The 11468-nt window shown below is 38.3% G+C and overlaps 1 protein-coding gene across 1 annotated transcript in view; it reads left to right on the top strand.

Moving 5' to 3' along the window:
• Positions 1–11468, top strand: part of LOC124355536 (chitooligosaccharidolytic beta-N-acetylglucosaminidase-like) — a 50394-nt gene that overhangs the window by 25011 nt on the left and 13915 nt on the right. Inside the window, exon 4 of the mRNA XM_046806700.1 lies at positions 5350–5489. Within this exon, the coding sequence (XP_046662656.1) occupies positions 5350–5489 (140 nt within the window). The remainder of the gene's footprint in view (positions 1–5349; positions 5490–11468) is intronic.

The raw sequence follows: 11468 nt of genomic DNA, 5'->3' as shown, positions 1-11468 counted from the left end.
CCCTCCCCTTCCCACCAATAGCTAACGGACTATCTATCTAAAACTCTATGGAATCGTGAGCTAAGCAGCTTATGAGAGATTTCAGTAGCACAACATACTCTATCGTGTATTTTGTCGCTCCTCACGCTTTGTGTTGTTACAGTAAGCAAATAATTGTGCAACACCAATTCTTATGACAGCGGTTTATAAAATTTTTAAAATGTCACAACGAAGAACACTTTCTACACTGGTATATTATTTAATCTGAATAAACTGTTAACTCTGACATAACTTTACTTCTGATTGCGATTATAAATTTTGTTTTTTTTTTAATTAAATAACCTTATTTTTTTTAATGTATTTATAAGAAATCGGACGAAACTATGCTCCTGAAAACGTATTAATAAAAAAATGGAAAACGTTTAAAACTAACCTTTTACCTAGTAAAATGTATACAGTTTCTAAAATAATTTAATTGTAATAAAATATAGAATTTGATAAAGCGCTTAAAATTAAAAAGATCTATTTCGTATATGATGTCTAAAATGATGTAAAACGCATATGAAAGCTTATTCTCGTAACTTTCTATTCACAATCATTTAATACCATTGAACAATTTAATTACAACACTTAATAACTATAATACACACTATTCAATACTGAATAAAACGACAATACAACGATTATTCTAGTCACCGAGCAAACTAATTAATGAAAAATAAACTGTAATTTTTCATAAAACCGATTAAATGCCATAAAATATGAAATTTTTAGTTAATGCTGAATTATACTTTAACATTTTCGATGGTGCGTTAATAATATTTATAATTGTATATTTTTACTCTGCAACATATACAAGGCTAAGCTCATGCTCATTAGACTGATGGTCGATGATACTCGAATGAGTGCTAAGACTTAAGCCTTAACGACAAAGACCCTCGTTGGGATTTTGGCACAAATCCTACGCCGATACTTCTCATCACACTTATCTAAAAGGGGACATAAAATCGATTTTTATTAGTTGTTTTTGTACTCGGTTATGAAAAAGAAAGCTTTCATGTGTAGGAATGGGAGGCCAGTAAATGTGCGTGTGAATCAGTTTATTCTGTCATATTTGTGACGAAAGACAGATAGGTATTCTATTCCATTATTTTACGGTGGAGTTATCAAACCCACGGTGTCAAAAAACTTTTTGTAGCCACTGATCCCTATCGACGGACTTACGAATTCGACTTGAGCTTAGATCGAGTTTTGGTTAAAAGTTTCATCGCTCAGCGGGGATATTTCGATAACAAATTTGAGCTTACCAAACTAAAGTTTCCAATGACTCTTTAATAGTGGGCTTGGGTAGAAAATTTAGATATTTTAGGTCAAGAGAATAAACTGTTCAAACTGGGAAAAAAAATTGTTGCTCTTCAAGCTTTCTTCTAGTGTTTACAAAGCTTATCACTTTGGGGCTAGTAAAATTTCTCTTCCTACTGTCCGCAATTGAGTCATAGACTTGAAACTTTACAGCCTTCATTTCTACATAGACAATATCGAGTTCGATGTTGGTGCACGTTCCCCAATAGAATTTGGATTAGCGTTAGTGGAATATAGCACTCAGGGGGATACCTCGATGGCACATTTTCCTATAGACTTCACACTTAACATAAAATTGCGTTTATATATTTACAAAATCGAGTTCGGTATCAGTGCAAGTCCCTTTTTGCGATTTGGCTGAGCGTTTAGCGAAGCTCTCTTATCACGCAGAGGCTGAATAAATTTATCTCCTCTCTGTTTTTCTGTCAGAATCTCTGGAACAAATTGTGGCTACATACTTAAAATTATCTATGAAACTTCATTTTTAATTTTGAAAGAACTTGGCTTAGCGTTAGTTGTGAATCCTATCACTCATGAGTGAATGCATTTTTATCGAAATTGCATTCCTACATTTACAAGACCGAGTTTGATGACATTACATGTCTTCCTATGAGATTTGGCTGAGCGTTTAGCGAAGCCCTTTACCACGCAGGGGCTGAAAAAATTTATTTTCTCTTTGTTTTTTTCAGTCAGAATCTCTAGAACGAATTGTGTTATATATACGTTAAATTATCTGTGAAACTTCACTTCTTATTTTGGAAAAACGAGTTTGATCATGCATTTCCTTCCATGGGAGCCATTCATTCTAGACTTAGTAAAGCCATACGTGATCTGGTGCACTACGAATAATGTCTCATAGAACTTTTAAAGGAGTCTATTAACAATTTGGTTGCATTGATAACTGACGATGATGATTACCCAAATGTCTTGAGTTCATCGTGCTTCTTTTCAAATGTAGGGTGAGTTTAAGCTAGAACCAGCGGCCTTCAAAAAATAATATTGCACAAAAGCACAAGGGGGGACGTTTGGATGTCTAGTGACGATACAGTTCAATGTATCGGGAAAATCCTCAAGTTTGACATAAACCTAATTATGCTGTCACATCAATTATCTCTTAGTGACAACCTGGCTGCGATATTATCTGGTCAAGGACGTAGCCAGGGATCCAAAAAAGGGGAATCCAAGGGGGCCGGAACCCCCCCCCCACAAATTTTCAATTTGTTCTATTACTTTTCTTAGTAAACGATTATTGTTATTTAAATAATTCAGTATTACTGACATGTACTGCTAGAAGATCGTTCTCAACAAAGCAACTGGTCAAAGAACTTTTTAAGGAACAAAAAATTGGGGTCTTACTCTTATTCCGTAACGGAAAAAACATCAATTCAATTGTCTGGTCCTCTATCCCCCAAACTGTTATCCTGGCTACGTACGTTCTTGTATCTGATGTTGGTTGACACAATAATGCATTGATGCAGTAATAATCCAATATGATGTGCCTAAATCACAGTCTGCGTCGAAAAATTTCTTTGCTGACCATCTGTCAAAAATACGTAACGCCTAAGTTCCAGCTACTTAGGGGGTCCACCACTAGGGTTCTCTGAGTGAACTTAATTGAAAGTAGTCTAATAAAAAAAAGTGAAAAATGTAATACCGGAGCTGCTAGGGCTGCCACGCTTCATCATCTATCCATTCGTTGAAGTGTCGAGCGATTGAGCTGCACGTCAGCGTCTTTGTTTTCATTAATTTATCTTCCTTTAGTTAATACGTTTCCGTTATTATCTCTATTTGGTAATTTGATATAGGCAACACAAAATACTAACTGTATTTGTAAATATTAAATGCAGGAAGGAATAAGGTCTTAGCAGTCTAATCAGAAATCCAATTAAAATGTAATTGTAACACAGTTGAGATTTTGACGAAACGAAACGCTACCGGTGACATGCAATTTACCCTCATTAACGCGAGTAATTAAATATTGATTGTAATTAGCTCTACGCGTGCTGAATTCTCGAATTTAATGCTCCTATAGGGGCCTGCGTATTACACAGTTGTAATTAGCAAGTGATTGAAAAATTATCTACTCTAAAATAGTAATTTGAAATTAATATCAAAAAGGATATTGGGAGTAAAGACATTTCATCAGCTTAAATATTATATATTATTTATTTATTGGTACAATCTTCTATTATAATTCCTCGGTTTTACATACTTTTACGTAAATTACTCGATTTATTTATTATTTATTTATTGGTACAATCTTCTATTATAATTCCTCGGTTTTACATACTTTTACGTAAATTACTCGATTTATTTTATTATTTATTTATTGGTACAAACTTCTATTATAATTCCTCTGTTTTACATACTTTTACGTAAATTACTCGATTTATTGTACTCCGATTGTATGCATAAAAATTTTTAATTTATACACACATTCAGTATCAATCGAAATCACGTGGGCTCTAGACGTGTCGTTAGTTGATTTAAAATACTTTATTTTAAGTGTTAAACTTTAAATAATCTTCTTGTTTAGTTTCTTACAGCTGATTAATAAGACAAACGTGTTGCTCAATCCAGCAAGCAACTTGATATCGGTTTAATGGTCGTAATATCTACTACCCCATGTAATGCCCACTTAAATGATTTACACTCCTAATATATTTACGTAATATTTGCCTCAAAAAAGCGTGATTTTCGAACGACCTATAACCGTTAACCGTTAAAACCCTTTGCAACGTCCGGGAAAAAGACAATCGGACAAATGAGAGAGCAATGCAAATGAGAGGAATGTACATGAGAGAGTGACGTCATAAATGTTGTTTTTCTGTAACACAGTAATTAAATCCTCCTTGTGTTCAAACTCCCACATAATTTTATCGATGCATTATTGATGTGTGCATTCCAATTAAATATTCCCTCAACTACAATTCTAACAGATATTGTTTTCTCTTTCTTCTATTCTTAAAAATCACGAGAGCAATGCTTGATTTACTGTATTCTTCCATTTATTGGTTTTAAATTAAATACGGTTTTTTCGTGATTTTAATTTTTAAGTTGCACATTTGCAAACCGTATAATGTTTGTTCATTTATCAAATTTACTTACATTTTAAATTAACATCACCATCAAAGAAGTAGAAATTTTAAATTGCTTACCCTGAAATTTAAATCACAACGTTCAAATATGTTTGATAAATTAGCATTAAGGACCATTAAACCCCAATTCGCAGATTTCTACTATTTTTAAAATTTAACAATGTGTTTCGAAAGTTGATCTTCACAAATTGTTTTTCTACTATTTAAATGTGTTGAAATAAAATGAGAACTTCATGTCATTAGGATTTCAATATTTTATATTATTTAAAGTTCAATGGCAAGGCAATACCGTACAAATCCTTAGGCAAATCTATGGAAAAACTCCATTGCGATTTATTTTTTTTAATCCAATGCCTTACTAGCCAATAGCGAAGTGTAGCGGTTACAACGGTTGTCGCAAGATAACCAGATCAAGTAACGTCGAGCGTGGCTGCTGCTTGGATGGGTGACCGCTGAGCGATCCTGTCCTTGCAAGCAGCCCGCCTCCCCGGCTATTGGTGATGGTTCGGAAGTCACCTTTAAGCCGTTGGTCGCCGATTAAGTGTTAGAGACCACTTCCTAGCTTTCAACTTTGCCTGGTAAAATAAGACATTTCTTTACCACATTACAGTTGTTAAAACCATTGATTTATTTTCTAAAACCACCAAAAAGTGATATAAAACTCAGTTATATATGTATTGTATGTGTACAACTTTTTTAGTTTTAACTTCTGCCCACTGAAAACGGCTCTACACAGCGAGGTAAAAATGTTTCGGAATTCTAATTGTGTGAACGCTTCGTCTATAGTTGTAATAATTTAGTTTGCATCGTGTGCTGTGTTAATCACCATCCATGGTATTTCTTGTGTGCTATGAATATTTGTCTCATGTGAACTTGTTCACATTTACTTACCACATGATGTACATTTCAGACAACAGAGTGGACGTGCACATACAAGCGGAGACCGTGTACGGAGCTAGACATGGTTTGGAGACTCTCACACAGCTGACGGCTGCCACAGACACGGATGACCTTTACGGCTATCAGCTGGTCATAGTCACCACAGCCAAGGTAATTCCCCATTATTACCAAAACACAGAACAGATTACCTTGACTGCTATCAGCTGGTTATAGTTACCACAGCTAAGTTGATTTCCCATTAATATCAAAACATAGAACAGATGACCTTGACGGCTAGCTGGTCATAGTTACCACAGCTAAGGCAATTTCCGATTAATATCAAAACATAGAACAGATGACCTTGACGGCTATCAGCTGGTCATAGTTACCACAGCTAAGGTAATTTCCCATTATTGCCAAAACATAGAACAGATTACCTTGACGGCTATCAGCTGGTCATAGTCACCACAGCTAAGGTAATTTCCCGTTCTTTTCCAAAACACAGAACAGATTACCTTGACGGCTATCAGCTGTTCATAGTCACCACAGCTAAGGTAATTTACCATTATTACCAAAACACAAAACAGATTACCTTGACGGCTATCAGCTGGTCGTAGTCACCACAGCTAAGGTAATTTCCCATTATTACCAAAACAGAGAACAGATTACCTTGACGACTATCAGCTGTTTATAGTCACCACAGCCAAGGTAATTTCCTATTATTACCAAAACACAGAACAGATTACCTTGACTGGTATCAGCTGGTTATAGTCAACCACAGCCAAGGTAATTTCCCATTATTACCAAAACAGAGAACAGATTACCTTGACGGCTATCAGCTGGACATAGTCACCACAGCTAAGGTAATTTCCCATTATTGCCAAAACATAGAACGGATTACCTTGACGGCTATCAGCTGGTCATGGTCACCACAGCTAAGGTAATTTCCCATTATTGCCAAAACATAGAACGGATTACCTTGACGGTTATCAGCTGGTCATAGTCACCACAGCTAAGGTAATTTCCCATTATTTCCAAAACACAGAACGGATCACCTTGACGGCTATCAGCTGGACATAGTCACCACAGCTACGGTAATTTCCCATTATTACCAAAACACAGAACAGATTACCTTGACGGCTATCAGCTGGTCATAGTCACCACAGCTAAGGTAATTTCCCATTATTACCAAAACAGAGAACAGATTACCTTGACGCCTATCAGCTGGACATAGTTACCACAGCTAATGTGATTTCCCATTATTGCCAAAACACGGAACAGATTACCTTGACTGGTATCAGCTGGTCATAGTCACCACAGCTAAGGTAATTTCCCATTATTAACAAAACACAGAACAGATTACCTTGACGGCTATCAGCTGGTTATAGTCACCACAGCCAAGGTAATTTCCTATTATTACCAAAACACAGAACAGATTACCTAGACGGCTATCAGCTGGTCATAGTCACCACAGGCAAGGTAATTTTCCTATTATTGCCAAAACAGAGAACAGATTACCTTGACGGCTATCAGCTGGTCATAGTCACCACAGGCAAGGTAATTTCCCATTATTGCCAAAACAGATTACCTTGACGGCTATCAGCTGGTCATAGTCACCACAGGCAAGGTAAATTTCCCATTATTGCCAAAACAGATTACCTTGACGGCTATCAGCTGGTCATAGTCACCACAGCTAAGGTAATTTCCCATTATTACCAAAACACAGAACTGATGTGTTAACAAATAAGGAAATTAAAAAATTGATACAGAACGTTTCGTAATCATGCTTACTTCTGCAGGTGTAAAATCTTAAGCATATGTTCAATCACACATAATGGCGAATGAAGTAAAACTACGAAGTCAACTGTATTGTATGTCAACATTTCACTCTTCATGAAGAGAATTTGCAAAGTCAAATACTAGGAAGCCGCAAGAAGAGTGAGAAGATAAAAGGACTGTAGGTCCACGTCCTAAATTGTCAGGACCATTTCTTACATATGTCTTAAAGGATGGCTGTTAATCTCACGGTCACAAAGTAAGGATAGGTAGTCAAAGTGTGTCTCCATATAAGCGTGTATCCTTAATCTAAAGTCTGAGTTTGCGGGGTAAGGGTCGTTTATTTCAGTTCGTAACAAATAGACCAAAACCTTTTTTTTTTTTTTTTTTTTTTTTTTTTTTTTTTTTTTTTATAAGGGGCAAAAAAAACGCTGAGGTTATCATTGCCCTCAAGAAAGAATTGACACCTACTCGTATTTGGTAGTGTCAATTAGGTACATAAAGATTACATTGTATATGACAAGTACGTGAGTAAATAATTTATACTTAAAACTAGGTAACAATAAATATAACAAGGGAAAGACTGTAAAGAGGTCTTAACCCATATAGGGGCTAAAAATATAAATAGAACATAAATAAGGACAAGGTACATAACATTAATTCAATAAACTGTAAAAACTTAACAAATTTTACTGCCACCAAGGTAGCTGTAAAGGGGCTAATTTGGCAGCTGTCATAATAATGATAAATAAAAATTAAATAATAAAATTAATATATTATATTAACAACTATCAATAATCGGAATAGATAAACTTAACACAATACTATATTTTGTTTATCAGCGACGTTGCTTTCAGAAAACATAGAAGTGTTTGAGTTGCCGTCTCGTCATCACAAAGGATATCGTTCAACGAAGCCGGCAGATTCGAGTTGCGCCTATGTACCGAGTAGCGAGGGCAGTCAACAAGCATATGTTTCAACTGTAATAACAGTGTCGCATGTGTCGCAGACCGGAGGATTCATCTCTACTCATGAGGAAGCCATGTGTGAGAAGCGTGTGGCCTAGCCGCAGGCGACACAACACTACCTCCTCACGACGACTCGGGCGGTTCGCTGTTTCCCAGAGTCCAACGCAGTCTTTAATAAGCCGTAACTTGTTGTTGACGACTGCCCGCCAATCGCTATTCCATTTGGCTTTCAGTTTGCCCTTCACTACCGGGGTAATGTCGGAAGAGAAATCATCCGTGCGGTGTAAGGCTGGAGTTGTAATGCTTCCTTAGCTCCTCTATCTGCCAGCTCGTTTCCGGATACTCCAATGTGACCAGGTACCCAGACAAGAAAGACAGCAACACCTTCGGACTGAAGGGAAGACAAAGAATGCCATATTTCGCGGATGATGATGTGTTTGGAATACATATCGCTGATGGCTTGTATACCACTAAGGGAGTCGCTGCAGATAACCAATTTTTTAGTCATAGGAAACGTTATATTTAGGGCCTTTTTGATGGCTGTTAATTCGGCCGTGAAAATGGAAGAGTCGTTGGGGAGACGAAATCCGTATCGTCTTACCCCAGTGACGAAAGCACATCCAGTTCTACAACGTTCCTTTGACCCGTCAGTATAGACAACATCGCAAGGTGCGAGGCTGCCTAGTATTTGACGGAATTCTTGTTGGTAGACTGTTTCTGGAGTGGACACTTTTTTAAACCTAGAGAGATTTAAAATAGTTGTAGGCATTGAGACGCTCCAGGGTGGGATATCACATTGATGAACGACTTTAAAACTGGTAATCGTTTAGGCCTATTTCATAAGCGTAGGATTTGGCCCTAACGCCTAAGGGTGAAGGAAGATTTGGTCTAGCTAGGAAAGAATTATAGAGTGGATTTCGCAGGACCGGTTCAAACGCAGGGTTTTCTGGCTTCCCTGAAAGAGCGTGAACATAGTTTAGGGACAGTTGTTGTCGTCTATGCGAAAGAGGGGGTTCTCCCGTTTCTGCGAGAAGACTGTTAATAGGAGAAGATCGAAAAGCTCCAGTGGCCAGTCTTAAAGCAGAATTATGGACTGGGTCAAGCATTTTGAGAGCACTGGGTCTTGCGGACCCATATGCTTGACATCCATAATCTAGACAGGAACGGATGGTGGCTTTGTAGAACCTGAGCATGCATGTCCTGTCAGCCCCCCCATTTTGTTCCGCTTAAAGCTCTCAGTATGTTCAAGCGCTTCACGCATCGATCTTTTAGGTCTTTCAGGTGAGGCACCCAAGTTAGCCGGGTATCAAATGTGAGACCCAGGAATCTGATATTGTCACAAGTAGTGATTCTCTGACCCAGTAAAGAGAGCGTTGGCTGCTCAACGGTACGCATTCTGGAGAAAACGATTGCTTTTGTTTTAGGTGGCGAGAAAGAAAAAGCCCGTCACTCCGCACCACTTCTCAAGCCTCTTGATGGTAAGCTGTAAAGCTCTCTCCCCCACCGCTAGCCTCTTTGTAGAGATGTAAATAGAGAAATCATCTACAAACAAAGAACAGCGCACAGGAGGGGTAACGCAGGACGATATGTTATTGATTGCAATGGCAAACAGAGTGCAGCTTAGAACGCTACCTTGTGGAATACCATTTTCCAGCGTGAAGGAATCGGAAATGGTTGTTCCCAAGTTTGACCTGTATGGTTCTTTCCGACAAGAAGCCCTGTATGAAAGAAAGCATGTGGCCCCCTACACCCCAAGATATTAAAGCATTTAATATCCCCCTTCTCCAAGCTTTGTCATAAGCCTTCGAAATGTCGAAGAATACCGCGATCAACTGTTTTCTTTCAATAAAGGAATTCAGGATTGCCGATTCCAAGGCAAGTAGATGGTCACTTGTAGACCGGCCTTGTCGGAATCCGCACTGGGAAGGTGAAAGAAGATTATGTTTCTCCAGAAACCAAACAAGGCGTCTGTTGACCATCCTTTCGAATACTTTGCAGAGACTGCTAGTAAGCGAAATTGGTCTATAGGCTCCTGGAGAAGTTCTATCTTGGCCCGGTTTTTGAAGAGCGATAATGTGTGTGAGCGACGCCAAGAATTAGGGAATGTGTTTTCTAAATATATTCTATTATATAATTTCAGAAGATCTTGTTTTCCATCCTCCGTCAGGTTCCGCAACATGGCATAATGTATGTTATCGGGACCTGGAGCAGAATTTGATGTCGCCTTTAGTGATGAATCAAGTTCATCAATGGTAAAGGGAAGGTTTAAAGGAGAGTTGTTATTAATATTTAAATTTAGAGGATGTCTTTCTGTATTTTTTTTTAAATTTTAAAAAACTCCCTATTGTAAGATGACGTTTTTGAAATTTCCACAAAATGTGAGCCGAGTAAATTGGAAACTGTCAAGGGATCAGTTACCACATCGGTACCATTTTTCAGAGCAATAAGAGAAGGTGGGGAGGTCTTGCAGCAAACAGATCGAAGCTTCCTCCAAACATCAGATGCAGGAGTTGTTCGTTTTATTAGATCTGTGTAGTCCAGCCAGGACTGCCGCCGTCTCTGTCTAAAAACCTCTCTTGCTTTTGCCCGTGCTCTTCTGTACCTACTTAAATTTTCTTCATTCGGTGATCTGTTGAACTGTCTTAAACATTTTCGACGTTCCTTTAGAGCCGCCGAACATTCTTCAGACCACCAAGAAACCTGGCGTTTGTTTGGTGAACCTGAGGATTTTGGAATGCTTCGCTCTGCGGATGTTATAATATTAGATGTAAATAATTCAGTGGCTGTATTTATGTCGTTTAATTCGATATTAGTAGTTTGAGAAACTATGTTCTTTTTGTACTCGTTCCAGTCAGCCCTCTTAATTTTCCACCTGGGACACCTGCCTGTCGAAGACGGAAAGGATTGAAAAGCCACGGCAATGGGCGCATGGCCACTCCCTGACAGGTCGGGAAAGTACGGACCAATGCACTCGAGTTGCCACGACCGGACTGTAGATTGACAGGTCGATTGCCGACCATATGCCAGTCCTAGGGCACATGTAAGTGGCCGACTCGTCATTGAGAACGACCGCTGCCACTTCATCCCACAATCCCGCAACCATATTACCCCTCCGATCAGAATGGTTGGAACCCCAAGAGCGATGGTGTGCATTGAAATCACCAACCATCAAGAAAGGAGAAGGGAGTTGGCTGTACAGATCACGTAGATCATCAAGAGATAAATCAAAAGGGGAAGGTGGAATATATATGGAGCAGATGGTTAATTTAAAAGGGACATCGATTGATACTGCTACTGCCTGGAGGTTTGTGACGATGTTCAAGGCTCTAGCATTAACAGAAGAATCTGCTAGAATAGCCACACCTCCACAGGCAATTTGTTGGTGATGATCTAGGCGAAAGATGTC

The sequence above is a fragment of the Homalodisca vitripennis genome, chromosome 2 (assembly GCF_021130785.1).
Source record: "Homalodisca vitripennis isolate AUS2020 chromosome 2, UT_GWSS_2.1, whole genome shotgun sequence".
Lineage (NCBI taxonomy): Eukaryota > Metazoa > Arthropoda > Insecta > Hemiptera > Cicadellidae > Homalodisca > Homalodisca vitripennis.
This window is presented reverse-complemented; position numbering and strand designations above follow the sequence as displayed.